The sequence below is a fragment of the Gordionus sp. m RMFG-2023 genome, chromosome 1 (genome assembly GCF_954871325.1).
Source record: "Gordionus sp. m RMFG-2023 chromosome 1, tfGorSpeb1-WG-v2, whole genome shotgun sequence".
Taxonomy (NCBI): Eukaryota; Metazoa; Nematomorpha; class Gordioida; order Chordodea; family Parachordodidae; genus Gordionus; species Gordionus sp. m RMFG-2023.
The window spans coordinates 48,881,097-48,900,788 of NC_088775.1; the positions used below are offsets into that span (position 1 = coordinate 48,881,097).

General features: G+C 26.3%; 2 protein-coding genes and 1 long non-coding RNA gene across 3 annotated transcripts; all 3 read left to right on the plus strand.

The window, feature by feature from the left end:
* Positions 1–320: 320 nt before the first annotated feature.
* Positions 321–1,124, plus strand: LOC135926766 (uncharacterized). The gene has a single exon (XM_065462700.1). It carries the CDS (start codon positions 321–323, stop codon positions 1,122–1,124), a length of 804 nt encoding a protein of 267 aa, XP_065318772.1.
* Positions 1,125–1,696: 572 nt separating this feature from the next.
* LOC135922407 (uncharacterized) lies at positions 1,697–2,246 on the plus strand. The gene is made up of 3 exons (XR_010570881.1): positions 1,697–1,819; positions 1,945–2,018; positions 2,061–2,246. It is a non-coding gene; the product is annotated as an uncharacterized LOC135922407 (long non-coding RNA).
* An 8,072-nt stretch (positions 2,247–10,318) lies between these two features.
* LOC135926775 (piggyBac transposable element-derived protein 3-like) lies at positions 10,319–11,242 on the plus strand. Its single transcript, XM_065462709.1, has one exon. It carries the CDS (start codon positions 10,319–10,321, stop codon positions 11,240–11,242), a length of 924 nt encoding a protein of 307 aa, XP_065318781.1.
* Positions 11,243–19,692: the final 8,450 nt, after the last annotated feature.

Sequence of the window (19,692 nt, forward strand, 5' to 3'; positions counted from 1 at the left end):
CAGATATCTTTAACCCATATGGATCAAATGTCTCGACCATTATTTTTAAATTATCTATATCAATACCACCTCAACTGATGATTTTAGCAAGTTCTTCAATTCATTTTATTAGTAATCTAAAATATAATAGTGCTTACAAATTGAGCGTTGCAACGCTCCGTTTTAAAATCTAATAATGCATTTTAAATGGTATTGTCCAAATTGGATTTTTTTACGGCAAGCGTTAAAAAAAAAGCAATCTGGTTTGATTTTTTTGTGCTTTTTTATTTTTGCGGAATGCACTCAACACATATTACAGTGAGCAACAACACCTCAATGATATGCACAACTCTTTAAACTTTCTATGTTATGCTGACGACGTATGTATTCTAGCCAACTCAGAATACAAATTAAGAAATATTTTATCATTATTTGTCAACAACTGTGATGGATATGGTCTAAGAGTAAACTACACAAAAACCAAACTAATCACCTCAAATACTGATGCGAGTCACTTAAACCCCTTTAACTTTGAGGGTAATACGATAGAATTAGTGTCAGATTTTAAATACCTAGGAACCAGGATAACGTCATTAGGCCTCACCTTTTTAGGTACGAAATCGAGAACGAATAATGCTAGACTCCGCTATCATCAACTGTCGAAATTATGGTCATCCAACCAAATATCAACTTATTTAAAAATAAGACTCTTCAAGTCCCTAATTGTACCCATTTTTACCTACGGCCTGGAGACTTGGCAAGACTCAAAAAGTAACATCAGCACAATTCAGACTTTTATAAACAAATGCCTTAGAAGAATCACCAAAACGTATTACCCATACAACACATCAAATACAACGCTCTGGAATAGATGCGACATCCTACCAATCAATCGTCTCATACCCATGAGGAGACTAGAATTACTAGGCCATAGCTTAAGACACTCGCAGGAAAATATGATATTCTCGTCCTTGAAATGGTGCCCTGACGGTAGGAGGAAAACCCCTAAATACTATTGGTTGGCGAAATGTCTGAAAGATATGGACCTGATTAACCTCTCGTTTGCAGATTTCATGGCACTTAGCAAAAACAAGAAACACCTAAAGGAACATTTACAATACATGCTAAAATATGGCCTAAATTAATATCGCAACCGTTCTTCACCTTTACGTTCTTGTAATAAATGGAATAAGTGTATTTGATAATGATAATAACCTGAACAACAACAACATAACTTAACTTCCTTTAATAACCCACGACCTTCCTTTCTGGACACACGATATCGGCGACGATAACGATAACAATTACGAAAATATTAGCTGTATAACAGGCAATGAGAAGATAAACTGGCTATAATAATAATGCAATAAATCGGACGAACTTAAATACCATTGGCACAGAACATACAAGATCTACAGGACATACAATATTTTTGGCACACCGAACAACAAACAAGGAAGAGACTCTTCATGCAAACTTAACATAAACTCTCAATACTTAACAAGATATAAGGGTTATTTTTTTGTTGCTTCACTAAATACCACTTAAGGACGCAGGTACATTTTTTATATGCCATTATTTCTATTTTTTCCTTAACACTATTCTGCCGGAAACGGAACTAATACATCACCATTATTGTACTTCTTCCTTCTTCACTTTGCTAACAGGCTACATAGTGGTACCGTCCACTATAATAAAACGGGTAGACATCATGTATGGGATCTATATACTAGTGAAAATACATGATGCACACTTCAACTCCTGGTGGGTGATGAAATTGCACGGTGCAATTTCTGGCGTGGTAATGAATGAATGAATGAATTTAAATGGATACAAAAATGTAAATATAAATTTATCTCATATATTAATTGATATTATAACATTTAGAATATATAAATTTATATTTATATAATTTTAGAATATATTAAATGATATTTTATATAATTTATTCATTTATATTTATAGCCCGGTGGGTCAAAAGTAAATAGACTTGTGGAGGAAAGACTCTTGGCTCTTTAGGAGGTGCCATCCGAGAGCCAGTAAAATATATATTTTTATCTATAAATTTAATATAATTTTAGATTGTATCTACTATCAATGGAAGCAGGCTTAGAAAGCATGGACCATAATAATAGATACCTCTTTAAAAGTGAGACATCAAGATTGTATCATAGTTTGATGTTGCAATCTAAATATCAAACTAATGTTGAAATATCTACTTCAACAGAAACACCTTCAAATGATACACCTTTATCTTTATTTAATGATATAATATCTTAAATATTTTTGTATTGTAAATATTTTTATTTTTATATATTTATAATAAAGTAATATTCTATATTATAGTGTCCATTTTTGAAAAAAATATAAGCTAAAATTTGGGAGCTATTAAGATGTAGTAGTGTGTATATATATTATAAATTTTGAAACAATAATTATTTAGAGATCTAAATTTGAAGCCTTTCTAGGATTTTAATTCATTTACATATTTTTTTAATCTAAAAAATACCACTATATTTTAAAAAGATTACAAGCTAGGATAAGTATAAATCTAACGTATCCTTGCATTTTTTTTAACCATAATTTAGCCAATATTATCTTCAGAATATGTAAAAAAAATAATAGTGTTTGTAATTTTAAGATATTGACCTTTTATATAGATAACTTTTATGGTTTATTGAGCTAATATTTTATTTTGACATCACCTTATGTAAATATAATAAATTAAATGAAATAAAATTGTATTATTTTAATAAGACATTTAATACTCTCTTACATGTTCTAGTGATCATTTTTATTCTTAAAGAAAGAAAAATATATTTAAAATTTTTTTATTTGCATTATTTGTTAATCTATTTATTTTTATATAATAGATATCTTATTCTATTTAAGGTGAATATATATAAATAAACAAACTTTTATAAATTTATTTAGCATTTTTATTTAAATATGTAGATTATTATAAATATGTTAAGGTAGGATAAATAAATAAATTTACAAATGTGTTTAGATTTTTTTAAATACTATACATTAAAAATCATTTATGAATTTAAAAAATCTTTGAATAAATTTCTATCCATGAATATTTTAGTAGTCTTCCTTCTCGTCTTAGTAGATTTTGGTTTTTTAATAATTAAATATAAAGCAATAATTTGCTTATCTTGTAAATTTAATATGTCCATATTTTAATAAAAATAAAATCACGATTCAATTTTAAACAAAGAAAAAACGTACTGCTTTCAATTTAAACACAGATGCATTACGGTAAAAGACGTACTGCAAACGCAAATGCTCAATTTGTGCGCACTATAAGACTCAAGATATACACATATAAAAAGCCACAATAGCTTTTATAGTTTTATCAAATTCACTTGATATTTCAATAAAAATCTTGTTACACACAATGTTGTTCATTTATAGAATCTATTAATTAAAAATAATAAATATATATTATTTTTATATTTTACATATATAATCTTTTATGATTCATGTTTTAATAATAAATATCATAGATGCACCTATATTTATTGTAGTAGCTGGTACTTTTAATTTTATTTAATATAGTGGCTTATAACTTAAAACAATAATCACTCATAAGTTTATGTAAAAAATAGACCTGTATAGATAAAATTAAATAAAATCTACAAATTTTATTACTAATAAGAGAAATAGGTGCTGTTAATTTTTTTATTTTGTATTATTAATTTTATTATAAAGGAAGAACTAAAGATAACTCCAAAAGTATATACTATTAAGATTCTCTTCATAGTTGATCATTTGTTTTGTTTTGATTATTTCATCTTAATTATAAATGACAAATAAAAAAATATCTTTTATTTTTTTTCAATAAATACATAATGTAATAATATCATTTTTTGCTTGAGTATAAATTATATTATATAAATCATTTATTTAAAGTATATTTAATAAGTATATAATGATATAAATGTATAGGCCTTGAAAAGGAAAAGATATTGCAATAATTCACTTTCATATTATTTTTGAGTACATTTTCGTCATTTTTGATTATATCATCACCTATAAAAAATTAATATAATTCCTTATACAATATAATTTTTAAAATATAATAGAAGATATATATATTATTATATATGACTTATTGATTATTAAATTGTATTGCTTTCGTAAGATTCTGTCACATACCAGTTCTCAATTCCTGGTTTCTTAAGTCAACAAAATGATAAAATCTAATATTTAAATATCTTTAAAAAAAATAGTATAAAATCTAATAATTGGTTACTTTTGAACAATTAATTTTACAAGAATTTGAAAATGGCTGTACATAATTTCATGTTCAATGATATGATCACAAAGATCAATAAAGAGGTTTGTGCCTATTAAAAAAATATTAAATTCATTTCTTTTAAATATTTGTACCTATTATTTTGTAAAAAATTACTTCCATTTTTTTAAAATATTTTTATGTGTGATTTCATTTTGATAAGTTCTAAATGAACTTTGACATATTCTGCATAGTTTGGACATACTAGTAGAAGGTATCACCAACCCCCCATTATTTTTAATATTTATTAGCATATTATTGATATTATTATCATTATAAGAATCACTAACTATTGCTGTAATGCAAACATCACAACGTAGCTTTTTTTCTTTAATAAATTGGTGTACAATATATCCCGATATATAAGTTGATACATTATCTAAATATAAAGATAATTTCGGGATATGTGGGTTTGTGTTTCTAAAATAATAAGATGAAGTGGTGGGTATGGGTACTAGATTGGCTATAGGTTTGATAATGTTAACATCATTATTATGATTATTTTGAAAATTTGAACATAATACTTTGTATATTATCTAAGAGAATGCTATTTCCCGTGATTGTTGGATCTAATTTCACCATTAATGTAGTGCGAACAGCAGATCGTAGTTGATAAGCTGATGGATTATCATTAAATCCACTCCTGCTACGAATACTACAAAAATATAATTCTAAATGATTTTGTGATGTTTTATACGTTAAAAAGAACCTTAAAAAAAATTATTATATTAAAATTTAATGAATAACTCTTGTTATAAGTTAAATATAATACTTCATTTTAGGATTTTCTCCAATTAATAACTCCTTTCCAATTTCCAGGATATTTGTCATGGAAAGAATAAGCCCCTCTACTCATGTTTTTTTTGAAGATTTATAAACGTATTCACCTTTTGTTAACCTTAAAGATTTATAGGTTTGAATACATTTATCAAAATGAATTTGATATTCTGGAATCATATTTATATGTAGCGGGGCTTTATATCCCTTCCCAAGACAATTTCTTGTATTCAGATAATCAAACATTCTATAAGTTTGTTCATTAATTTATTTCATTATTTTTATATTACTGATCTATCATCAATATAAAATTAATTGTGCCATCACAATTGTGAAATCCAGTAATCTCCTGATGTTGAGCAAAGAGAAGACTATTGGCAACAGATGCACTAAAAACTTGGACAGCTAGTTTTACCTTTAAAAAATATTTAATAATTATTTATTTATTATCAAACTTTCATTTTTTGTTTATGGAATGCAATATGTGCTTTGCGCAATTTATTAGCAGCACGTAATCCTTCAAACTCTTGCAATTTATGTAAATTTTGTATAAACTTCCAATCTATTAACTATAAATACAAAATAAATAATTAGCCAAATATAATATAGTTAGTAACCTCTCCATTTGATTCATTAACTAAAATTTCTTCTTCAGCTAGTAGATTTCTTAATAATTTAGCATATGACATACATCTAGTAACATATATATTTTTTAAGAGTCATGGCTTTCCTGCTCAATATATGGAATAATATTATCAGGATCCATACTAATGCCAAGCAATTTACCCATTTTCTTATTAACAGCACAACCGTCGCATACAATGGCTTTGCATATTACTCCAGTTTCATTTAGATTGAGCAATGCATCTATCACTAAATTAACTAGGAAATCTGAATTTATTTTTGCAACTAGAAAATAGGCTATTGGCATTTTCCAGCTGCTATTAATACAGGTCACCATAAGAAATAGGGCCTTTGTTGCTTCTGGACATGATTCATCTTCTTTTGTTGATTTTGTCCCATCACCTAAATCAACATAGCAATGATATTCTTCTTTGTGATTTTCAAAATCTATTTGCATTTTAATTTGCATTTCATCAAGGCTAAGTACACAATACAATTGCTTTGCTGATTTATTTTGGTAGCTTTTAATTTGGGTAAATGAAATAGAAAGGAAACCTTTATTTAATTTAATTATTTTTTAAAATAATAGTGTAATAAACCTGGCATGATTTCAATCTTACGACTCCATGCCCTTAATGTGGATTCTGAAGGCATACAGAAGTGCGATTTGAGATATCTATAAGCCTTAGGTGAATAAAAATGCATAGTCAATGCAAATTGACAGAATTCATCTGTATATTTTTTTTTGTGGGTTTGAAATGCCTCCACTGTGTATATGTGTTTTTATGAATATAGAAGATGTCCCTGTAAAGTGCCTGTCTATAATATTTTCGACCTCATCCGATAATAAATTTTCATCTTTTAGTGATTTGATTATTGATTTTATTTTTCCTTCTTTTTGAGCACTTATAATACGCATGTGCCTTTATTTTTAAACGTTTAATCAGAGCCTCTTGGTAAAGAATTTTTCTTTTTAATGTTTTATAAGTCGCACAATAATTATGATCATTTGTTACATGTATCATTTGATCATTTTCATATAATATTTCACTATTTAGTAGGGATTGTGTAGTAGAATAAACATTCGTTATCTAAAAAGTATATATTTTTTAAAATATTATTTTAACTTTGTAATATTTTTTTAACATACATCTTGAAGTGGCTTAGATATACTAAATATTGATGGAATTGAATCATCTTTCAATAAAATCTTACCAGATAAAGTATATATGAAACAATTAGAAGTAAAATGCCTTCCACAAATAATACTATATTTATTAGGTATAAAATTTTTTCTATTTATAGCTTGCAACCATTTTTCCAATAAATCTTTGGATTTTAATGGAAATCTATATTAAAAAGGAAGGGTTAATATTTGATGCTATGTTTATATTAGATAATATAAATTTTACATAATAATTATCTTTTAATGTTTAATAATGTAAAAATTTATATTTTTGATATAATTATATATTAATTAAAAATAATAAATATAAAAATAATAAACTTGTGATAGGGAATGACTAAAATACGCGTCCCCAAAAACTACTCGTCCCTACGCGTCCCTACGCGTCCCCGGTCAAAACGACTTATTTTTATTATTATTAATAGGAAATCTTATTAAGCTATATAAGATGAGTTAGAAAATGTTTTTTTTAATTTAAAAAAAATACGGTAACTATATAAAATTTACAAAAATTTATTTTTTTAAAAAATAAACTACGCGTCCCCGGTCAAAATACAGTTTTTTTGAAAAAAAAAACAGATTCATATTTAGCTAATTAAAAGAATACAGAATATGTAAATATTATTTATTAAAGTATTTAATAACTTAGTGATTTTTTTAAAAAACACATTTTTTAGAAAACACTACGCGTCCCCGATCAAAAAACCGTTTTTTTTAAAAATAAAAGCAGATTCATGTTTAGCTTTTCAAGGAGATTCAGAAAATAGTATTAATAAAAAAAATTTTTTTTTGGCTAAACTACGCGTCCCTAGGCGTCCCCGGTCAAAATACAGTTTTTTTAAAAAAATCAAAACGGATTCATATTTAGCTCATTAAAAGAATACAGAATATGTAAATATTATATTTTAAACTATTTTATAACTTAGTGATTTTTTGAAAAATCACTTTTTTTTTCAAAAACACTACGCGTCCCCGGACAAAAAACCGTTTTTTTAAAAAATAAAAGCAGATTCATTTTTAGCTTTTCAAGGAAATTCAGAAAATGGTATTAATAAAAAAAATTTAAAAAAAAAATTTTTTTCGAAAAAATTTTTTTGGCTAAACTACGCGTCCCCGGTCAAAATACAGTTTTTTTAAAAAAATCAAAACAGATTCATATTTAGCTCATTAAAAGAATACAGAATAAGTAAATATTATATTTTAAACTATTTTATAACTTAGTGATTTTTTGAAAAATCACTTTTTTTTCAAAAACACTACGCGTCCCCGGTCAAAAAACCGTTTTTTTTTTAAAATAAAAGCAGATTCATGTTTAGCTTTTCAAGGAGATTCAGAAAATGGTATTAATAAAAAAAAATTTTCAAACTACGCGTCTATACGCGTCCCCGGTCAAAATACAGTTTTTTTTAAAAAATGAAAACGGATTATTTGATGCTATGTTTATATTAGATAATATAAATTTTACATAATAATTATCTTTTAATGTTTAATAAAGTAAAAATTTATATTTTTGATATAATTATATATTAATTAAAAATAATAAATATAAAAATAATAAACTTGTGATAGGGAATGACTAAAATACGCGTCCCCAAAAACTACTCGTCCCTACGCGTCCCTACGCGTCCCCGGTCAAAACGACTTATTTTTATTATTATTAATAGGAAATCTTATTAAGCTTTATAAGATGAGTTAGAAAATGTTTTTTTTAATTTAAAAAAAATACGGTAACTATATAAAATTTACAAAAATTTATTTTTTTAAAAAATAAACTACGCGTCCCCGGTCAAAATACAGTTTTTTTAAAAAAATAAAAACGGATTCATATTTAGCTCATTAAAAGAATACAGAATATGTAAATATTATATATTAAAGTATTTAATAACTTAGTGATTTTTTGAAAAAACACCTTTTTTCGAAAACACTACGCGTCCCCGGTCAAAAAACTGTTTTTTTTTTAAAATAAAAGCAGATTCATGTTTAGCTTTTCAAGGAGATTCAGAAAATGGTATTAATAAAAAAATTAAAAAAAAAAATTTTTTTCCCAAAAATCTTTTTTGGCTAAACTACGCGTCCTAACGCGTCCCGGTCAAAATAAAGTTTTTTTAAAAAATAAAAACGGATTCATATTTAGCTCATTAAAAGAATACAGAATATGTAAATATTATATTTTAAACTATTTTATAACTTAGTGATTTTTTCAAAAAACACTTTTTTTTTCAAAAACACTACGCGTCCCCGGTCAAAAAATCATTTTTTTTAAAATATAAAAGCAGATTCATGTTTAGCTTTTCAAGGAGATTCAGAAAATGGTATTAATAAAAAAGTTTAAAAAACCAAAAAAATTTTTTTTGGGTAAACTACACGTCCACACGCGTCCCCGGTCAAAATACAGTTTTTTTTAAAAAATAAAAGATTCATATTTAGCTCATTAAAAGAATACAGAATATGTAAATATTATATATTAAAGTATTTAATTAATAACTTAGTGATTTTTTGATAAAAACACTTTTTTTCGATAACACTAAGCGTCCCCGGTCAAAAAACTGTTTTTTTTTTTAAATAAAAACAGATTCATTTTTAGCTTTTCAAGGAAATTCAGAAAATAGTATTACCCGTTACTGGTTAACGGTGCATATGCACCACCTCCTATATACCTTATTTTAACATAGTAGTTTTTTTTTTTAAAAATAATAAAAAAGATTTTTATATAGTTCAGACATTGTACTTCAAAACTGGAAAAGAAAAATATGAAAAAAATATTTTTTTATGCCCCTAAGAAACCCTCAAACTTTGCGAATTTATGAGGTCTAAAATGCAAAATTTTCTAAGTGATCTCACGAGCATATTATAAAATTATTTCGATGAAAACTAGTGTGTATATATTCTTTATAGATATATCAATATTTATCAATCATTTTTGAATTTTTAAATAATTAATATTTTAGTAGGTAACCACATAAAGTTGACTGGTGCATATATGCACCGTTAACCATCTAGCAGTATATATTATTTAAAAAAATTCAAACAAATGAAATTTAACATAATGAATTATAATTTTTTATATTATACTTAAAACCACTACCGTCACTAAGGGTGGGAAGGGGAGGGGTGGGTGGCTCGAGCCCCTTAAGAATTTTTAAAAAAAATTTTATACCCAAAAAAGACCTTTTGAAAATAATTAAAAAAAAATTTTTTCCCCTGAGATTAAATCGAATAATATATTGTTCCTATAATTTTTTATCCCGATCAAATTATATGAAATTATTAGGTTCATAAATATTCAAAAGCCTCTTCCTTTCTGAAGATTTTATTTTATTTATATAAAATATTATGCACCTGTTTTGTCAATTCAATCAAAATTATCAAAATAATAGATGACTAATAAAAAAATCAAGATTCTACGAAAATAATTTGTCTAGATATTTAATTTTTAATAAATTTTTTTAATGAAACGTTTTCTAACAATTGAACAAGCGCTTGCTCAACTTTTTGAAGAGGAACCAATTGAAGAAAGAGATATGGTTATAATTCCGCCAAACCCCTCTGCAGTTAGTGATGAAGAAGATTTCGATGAAAATGACTTAACAAATGTCGGAGTTTTGCCTTCAGATATAGCTGGAGAATTGGAGATTCATAATTCAGTTGATGACGACCTTCCAGAACCATATTATACAAGAAGCTATTCTCGAATTTCTCACAATTTAAAATGGAGAAAAACGGATGCAATATATTCTTCAAGCCCTTTCAATGGAGAAAAGGACGATGTAATAAAACTTGAAAATGATTTACATGGTAAAAGTCCATCAGATATATTTTGTTTAATTTTCGACGAAGACTTATATTCCCTAATTGTAGAACAAAGTAATATTTATGCTAAACAAATGAATAGACCTAACATATGCATAACCATCCAAGATATTCAGAGATTTATTGGAATTCTATTATTTACTGGATATCATTCTCTCCCACAAGAAAGAATGTACTGGTCTAATGACAGCGATATTTCTATTCCAATAATCCGGGATACAATGACCCAATTACAATTTCGAAATTTGAAATATAATATTCATTTGGCAGACAATACTAAAATAGATATACATGATAGATTTTATAAAGTTAGGCCTTACATTAATATATTGAATAATAAATTTCAGCAATTCGGAATTTTTAAACATCATTTATCAATAGATGAACAGATGATACCATATCGAGGAAGACATTCTTGCAAAATGTTCATAAAAGGAAAACCAATTAGATTCAGATACAAGTCTTGGATATTGGCCTCTTCCGACGGTTACGTATTCTCATTTGATATATATCAAGGAAAAAGCGAAAATAAATATGAATATGGATTAGGTGGAAAATCATAAAATTATTAAAGGCATTGCAAAAACCAAATTATCATAAAATATATTTTGATAATTTCTTTACATCATTTAAACTCTTGTCATACTTAAAACAAATGGGATATTTTGCAACTGGAACTGTGAGGGACAATAGAATAGAGCATTGCCCAGTTGAATCTATAAAGGTTGTAGCAAAAAAAGAAAGAGGATATTATGATTATAGGTTTGAAAAATTAAACGAAATATTTGTAGTTCGTTGGAATGATATGGTGACCGTTGCATCGACATGCCACACTATCTCTTTGCTTTCTAATGTTTCAAGGTATTCTAAGAAAATATCTTCTAAAATAAAAATTCCTCAGCCAAATATGGTAACTGCTTATAACAAACACATGGGTGGAGTTGATCTATGTGATAATCTAATATCTACATATAGAATAAAAATAAGAGGAAAAAAATGGTGGTGGCCAATATTCACCAATTTTATTGATGTAGCTTTGGTAAATTCATGGAAAATCTGGAAATTCGTGAATCGAGATGACAAGAAGAGTTTGCTTGCATTTAGACGAGAAGTTACTAACTACCTCCTTCGAACGCCAGTAAAAATTGAAAAAAATTCAAGTACAGGTCACTTTTTGGCTAAACTGCGCGTCCTAACGCGTCCTGGTCAAAATACAGTTTTTTTAAAAAATAAAAACGGATTCATATTTAGCTCATTAAAAGAATACAGAATATGTAAATATTATATATTAAAGTATTTAATAACAGTGATTTTTTGAAAGAACACTTTTTTTCGAAAACACTACGCGTCCCCGGTCAAAAAACTGTTTTTTTTTAAAAATAAAAGCAGATTCATGTTTAGCTTTTCAAGGAGATTCAGGAAATGGTATTAATAAAAAAATTTTAAAAAAAAAATTTTTTGAAAAAATTTTTTTGGCTAAACTACGCGTCCCTACGCGTCCCCGGTCAAAATACAGTTTTTTTAAAAAAATAAAAATGGATTCATATTTAGCTCATTAAAAGAATACAGAATATGTAAATATTATATATTAAAGTATTTAATAACAGTGATTTTTTGAAAGAACACTTTTTTTCGAAAACACTACGCGTCCCCGGTCAAAAAAATGTTTTTTTTTTAAATAAAAGCAGATTCATGTTTAGCTTTTCAAGGAGATTCAGAAAATGGTATTAATAAAAAAAATTTAAAAAAAAAATATTTTCCAAAAAAATTTTTTTTGGCTAAACTACGCGTCCCCGGTCAAAATACAGTTTTTTTTAAAAAATAAAAACGTATTCATTTAGCTCATTAAAAGAATACAGAATATGTAAATATTATATATTAAAGTATTTAATAACTTAGTGATTTTTTTAATAAACACTTTTTTTCGAAAACACTACGCGTCCTCGGTCAAAAAACTGTTTTTTTTTAAAATAAAAGCAGATTCATGTTTAGCTTTTCAAGGAGATTCAGAAAATGGTATTAATAAAAAAAATTTTTGGCTAAACTACGCGTCCCTACGCGTCCCCGGTGAAAATACAGTTTTTTTTAAAAAATAAAAACGGATTCATATTTAGCTCATTAAAAGAATACAGAATATGTAAATATTATATATTAAAGTATTTTATAACTTTGTGATTTTTTCAAAAAACACTTTTTTTTTTCAAAAACACTACGCGTCCTCAGTCAAAAAACCGTTTTTTTAAAAAAATAAAAGCAGATTCATGTTTAGCTTTTCAAGGAGATTCAGAAAATGGTATTAATAAAAAAAATAAAAAAAAAATTTTTTTCAAAAAATTAAAAAAAAAAATTTTTTCAAAAATTAAAAAAAAAATTTTTTTCAAAAAATTTTTTTGGCTAAATTACGCGTCCCTACGCGTCTCCAGTCAAAATACAGTTTTTTTAAAAAAATCAAAACGGATTCATATTTAGCTCATTAAAAGAATACAGAATATGTAAATATTATATATTAAAGTATTTAATAACTTAGTGATTTTTTGAAAAAACACTTTTTTTCGAAAATACTACGCGTCCTCAGTCAAAAAATTGTTTTTTTTTAAAAACAAAAGCAGATTCATGTTTAGCTTTTCAAGGAGATTCAGAAAATGGTATTAATAAAAAAATTAAAAAATAATAATTTTTTCCAAAAAAAATTTTTTGGCTAATCTACGCGTCCCTACGCGTCCCCGGTCAAAATACAGTTTTTTTTTTAAATAAAAACGTATTCATATTTAGCTCATTAAAAGAATACAGAATATGTAAATATTATATATTAAAGTATTTAATAACTTAAAACACTTTTTTTCGAAAACACTACGCGTCCCCGGTCAAAAAACTGTTTTTTTTTAAAATAAAAGCAGATTCATGTTTAGCTTTTCAAGGAGATTCAGAAAATGGTATTAATAAAAAAAATTAAAAAAAAATAATTTTTTCCAAAAAAATTTTTTTGGCTAAACTACGCGTCCCTACGCGTCCCCGGTCAAAATACAGTTTTTTTAAAAAAATCAAAACGGATTCATATTTAGCTCATTAAAAGAATACAGAATATGTAAATATTATATTTTAAACTATTTTATAACTTAGTGATTTTTTCAAAACACACTTTTTTTCGAAAACACTACGCGTCACCGGTCAAAAAACCGTTTTTTTTAAAAAATAAAAACAGATTCATTTTTAGCTTTTCAAGGAAATTCAGAAAATGGTATTAATAAAAAAAATTTTTTCGAAAAATTTTTTTTTGGCTAAACTATGTGTCCCTACGCATCCCCTGTCAAAATAAAGTTTTTTTAAAAAAATAAAAACGGATTCATATTTAGCTCATTAAAAGAATACAGAATATGTAAATATTATATTATAAAGTATTTAATTAATAACTTAGTGATAAAACACTACGCGTCCCAGGTCAAAAAACTGTTTTTTTTTTAAAATAAAAGCAGATTCTTCTTTCTTTCTTTCTTTCTTTCGTTTAGCTTTTCAAGGAGATTCAGAAAATGGTATTAATAAAAAAATTTAAAAAAAAAAATTTTGTCGAAAAAATTTTTTTTTGGCTAAACTACGTGTCCTTACGCGTCCCCTGTCAAAATACAGTTTTTTTAAAAAAATCAAAACAGATTCATATTTAGCTTATTAAAAGAAAACAGAATATGTAAATATTATATTTTAAACTATTTTATAACTTTGTGATTTTTTCAAAAAACACTTTTTTTTTCAAAAACACTACACGTCCTCAGTCAAAAAACCGTTTTTTTTAAAAATAAAACAGATTCATTTTTAGCTTTTCAAGGTATTAATAAAAAAAATTTTTTTTTGGCTAAACTACGTGTCCCTACGCGTCCCCAGTCAAAATACAGTTTTTTTAAAAAAATCAAAACGGATTCATATTTAGCTCATTAAAAGAATACAGAATATGTAAATATTATATTTAAAACTATTTTATAACTTAGTGATTTTTTCAAAAAACACTTTTTTTCGAAAACACTACGCGTCTCCGGTCAAAAAACCGTTTTAAAAAATATTCATTTTTAGCTTTTCAAGGTATTAATAAAAAAAATTTTTTTTGGCTAAACTACGTGTCCTTACGCGTCCCCTGTCAAAATACAGTTTTTTTAAAAAAATCAAAACAGATTCATATTTAGCTCATTAAAAGAATACAGAATATGTAAATATTATTTTTTAAAGTATTTTATAACTTAGTTTTTTTTTGAAAAATCACTTTTTTTTTCAAAAACACTACGCGTCCCAGGTCAAAAAACCGTTTTTATAAAAAAATAAAAGCAGATTCATGTTTAGCATTTCAAGGAGATTCAGAAAATGTTTTTTGACCGGGGACGCGTAGTGTTTTCGAAAAAAAGTGTTTTTTGAAAAAATCACTAAGTTATAAAATAGTTTTAAATATAATATTTACATATTCTGTATTCTTTTAATGAGCTAAATATGAATCCGTTTTTATTTTTTTAAAAAAACTGTATTTTGACCGGGGACCCGTAGGGACGCGTAGTTTAGCCAAAAAAATTTTTTTTATTAATACCATTTTCTGAATCTCCTTGAAAAGCTAAACATGAATCAGCTTTTATTCTAAAAAAAAACAGTTTTTTGACCGGGGACGCGTAATGTTTTCGAAAAAAAGTGTTTTAAGTTATTAAATACTTAATATATAATATTTACATATTCTGTATTCTTTTAATGAGCTAAATATGAATCCGTTTTTATTTTTTTAAAAAAACTGTATTTTGACCGGGACGCGTAGTGTTTTCGAAAAAAAGTGTTTTTCCAAAAAATCACTAAGTTATTAAATACTTTAATATATAATATTTACATATTCTGTATTCATTTAATGAGCTAAATATGAATCCGTTTTTATTTTTTTAAAAAAACTGTATTTTGACCGGGGACGCGTAGTTTAGCCAAAAATTTTTTTTTTATTAATACCATTTTCTGAATCTCCTTAAAAAGCCAAACATGAATCTGCTTTTATTTTAAAAAAAAACAGTTTTTTGACCGGGGACGCGTAGTGTTTTCGAAAAAAAGTGTTTTAAGTTATTAAATACTTTAATATATAATATTTACATATTCTGTATTCTTTTAATGAGCTAAATATGAATACGTTTTTATTTTTAAAAAAAAACTGTATTTTGACAGGGGACGCGTAGGGACGCGTAGTTTAGCCGAAAAAAATTTTTTTGGAAAAAATTTTTTTTTTTTAAATTTTTTTATTAATACCATTTCCTGAATTTCCTTGAAAAGCTAAACATGAATCTGCTTTTATTTAAAAAAAAAACAGTTTTTTGACCGGGGACGCGTAGTGTTTTCGAAAAAAAGTGTTCTTTCAAAAAATCACTGTTATTAAATACTTTAATATATAATATTTACATATTCTGTATTCTTTTAATGAGCTAAATATGAATCCGTTTTTATTTTTTTAAAAAAACTGTATTTTAACCGGGGACGCGTAGGGGCGCATAGTTTAGCCAAAATTTTTTTTTATTAATACCATTTTCTGAATCTCCTTGAAAAGCTAAACATGAATCTGCTTTTATTTTAAAAAAAAACAGTTTTTTGACCGGGGACGCGTAGTGTTTTCGAAAAAAAGTGTTTTTTCAAAAAATCACTAAGTTATTAAATACTTTAATATATAATATTTACATATTCTGTATTCTTTTAATGAGCTAAATATGAATCCGTTTTTATTTTTTTAAAAAAACTGTATTTTAACCGGGGACGCGTAGGGGCGCGTAGTTTAGCCAAAAAATTTTTTTATTAATACCATTTTCTGAATCTCCTTGAAAAGCTAAATATGAATCCGTTTTTATTTTTTAAAAAAAACTGTATTTTAACCGGGGACGCGTAGGGGCGCGTAGTTTAGCCAAAAAATTTTTTTATTAATACCATTTCCTGAATCTCCTTGAAAAGCTAAACATGAATCTGCTTTTATTTTTTAAAAAAAAACAGTTTTTTGACCGGGGACGCGTAATGTTTTCGAAAAAAAGTGTTTTTTCAAAAAATCACTAAGTTATTAAATACTTTAATATATAATATTTACATATTCTGTATTCTTTTAATGAGCTAAATATGAATCCGTTTTTATTTTTTAAAAAAAACTGTATTTTGACCGGGGACGCGTAGGGACGCGTAGTTTAGCCAAAAATTTTTTTTATTAATACCATTTTCTGAATCTCCTTGAAAAGCTAAACATGAATCTGCTTTTATTTTTAAAAAAAAACAGTTTTTTGACCGGGGACGCGTAGTGTTTTCAAAAAAAAGTGTTCTTTCAAAAAATCACTGTTATTAAATACTTTAATATATAATATTTACATATTCTGTATTCTTTTAATGAGCTAAATATGAATCCGTTTTTATTTTTTAAAAAAAACTGTATTTTGACCGGTAACGCGTAGGGACGCGTAGTTTAGCCGAAAAAAATTTTTTTTTTTTAAATTTTTTTATTAATACCATTTCCTGAATCTCCTTGAAAAGCTAAACATGAATCTGCTTTTATTTTTAAAAAAAAACAGTTTTTTGACCGGGGACGCGAAGTGTTTTCGAAAAAAAGTGTTCTTTCAAAAAATCACTGTTATTAAATACTTTAATATATAATATTTACATATTCTGTATTCTTTTAATGAGCTAAATTAAATCCGTTTTTATTTTTTTAAAAAAACTGTATTTTCACCGGGGACGCGTAGGGGCGCGTAGTTTAGCCAAAAATTTTTTTTATTAATACCATTTTCTGAATCTCCTTGAAAAGCTAAACATGAATCTGCTTTTATTTTAAAAAAAAACAGTTTTTTGACCGGGGACGCGTAGTGTTTTCGAAAAAAAGGGTTTTTTCAAAAAATCACTAAGTTATTAAATACTTTAATATATAATATTTACATATTCTGTATTCTTTTAATGAGCTAAATATGAATCCGTTTTTATTTTTTTAAAAAAACTGTATTTTGACCGGGGACGCGTAGGGACGCGTAGTTTAGCCGAAAAAAATTTTTTTTTTTAAATTTTTTTATTAATACCATTTTCTGAATCTCCTTGAAAAGCTAAACATGAATCTGTTTTTATTTTTTTTAAAAAACGGTCTTTTGACTGGGGACGCGTAGTGTTTTTGAAAAAAATAAGTGTTTTTTGAAAAAATCACTAAGTTATAAAATACTTTAAAATATAATATTTACATATTCTGTATTCTTTTAATGAATTAAATATGAATCTGTTTTTATTTTTTAAAAAAAACTGTATTTTGACCGGGGACGCGTAGTTTATTTTTAAAAAAATAAATTTTTATAAATTTTATTTAGTTACCGTATTTTTTTTAAATTAAAAAAAACATTTTCTAACTCATATTATAAAGCTTAATAAGATTTCCTATTAATAATAATAGAAATAAGTCGTTTTGACCGGGGACGCGTAGGGACGCGTAAGTTTTTGGGGACGCGAATTTTAGTCATTGCCCTTTTTCCTTTATATTTTTCATTTTTCTTTCACTTTTCACTTTTCACATTTCTCTTTTTATCTATTTTTTCTTTCATTTTCCCCTTTTCTCTATTTTTTATTTCATTTTCCATTCTCCCGTTTCCTTTCCTTTTTTCTCACCCCTATTCTTTTTTTCCCTTCTCCATCCCTTTTCTTACCTTGCCTTTTCTTTCCCTTTTTCATTTCATATTTTCCCCTTTTTTCCTTAACCTTTCTTTTTCCAATATTCCTTCCTTTTCCCCCTTTCCTCTACCTGCTCCTTTTCAGATTTTATTTCCTTTCTCCTTTATCCTTTTCCATTTTCTTTTTCCTTTCATTTCCCTTTCTTTTTTTCCTTTATTTTAATGTTGGTTTAATTTCAATAATAATGTTTATTTATATTTTTGGTTTAATATAGGCTAACCGAACCTTAATCACTCGCATTGCTACAAAATATGATTTATTAAAGATAAACGAAGAAAAAAATGACGACCCAATAAACGCCTTACCCATTTGCCAGAATACGGAGCTGCGCCTGATATTAACACCCCTGCAGGTTTATTTTGTTTTTTTTTATTTATAGTTTTATATCTATATGGTTATTTTATATTCCCCCAATTGCCTCCAAATGATATTTCTGTCACCATTACCACAATCCCTATGCCATCTCTACCATGCATATTTTCACATATATTTATCGGAAACATGATAGAAATATGTGCCTTCTGCAATGCTAAATGTCGAATGGTGAAAAATTATCGAAAAGCTCAAATAAAAAAATTCAATTTTCTATATGTTGCATGAATGGAAAATTTTTATCGAAATTTTCCCCTTCTCCTCCAAATTTAATATGTTTATTTACCGGGAGCATTGTTTATCAGCCTATTTTTTAACAAATATAATAGTATTTAATTCTGCATTTCACTTTACAAGGAGTTAATATAAATAATAATTTTTCCAAATCTCGCTCAGGTAATTATAACATTTAAATTAATTGACAGGTTCACCATCGTATTGGTTCCCTCCTACCAACATTATAGGACACCCCTAAATTTGCCCAATTTTATATATATGATAGTAAAAATGAGATACACAGGCATAATCAAGTATCTTTTTTAGTTCTCTTTTCTTTGCTCTATGTGGTTTCGTTTTTGAAGATGATGTTGTAAATTTGCTAGTAGTTTACCGTAAATAACCTGAAATAAAACGTGTAAATTGAAATTATAAAATAGAATTTACTGTTGTTGGTGAGGAAGATGGTTTAGCGATGGTGGAGAAGTTCTCTTTTCTTTGCGGCTTATGGTTTCGTTTTTGAAGATGATGTTGTAATTTCCTTGCTCGTAGTTTACCGTAAATAACCTGAAATAAAACGTGCAAATTGAAATTATAAAAAAGAATTTACTGTTGTTGGTGAGGAAGATGGTTTAGCGATGGTGAAGGAGTTCTCTTTTCTTTGCTCAATGTGGTTTTGTTTTTGAAGATGATGTTGTAAATTTGCTAGTAGTTTACCGTAAATAACCTGAAATAAAACGTG

What these genes read in the sequence shown, in the direction of transcription:
- LOC135926775 (XM_065462709.1), top strand. Translation starts at nt 10,319, where the DNA reads ATGAAACGTTTTCTAACAATTGAACAAGCGCTTGCTCAACTTTTTGAA.
- LOC135926766 (XM_065462700.1), top strand. Translation starts at nt 321, where the DNA reads ATGCACAACTCTTTAAACTTTCTATGTTATGCTGACGACGTATGTATT.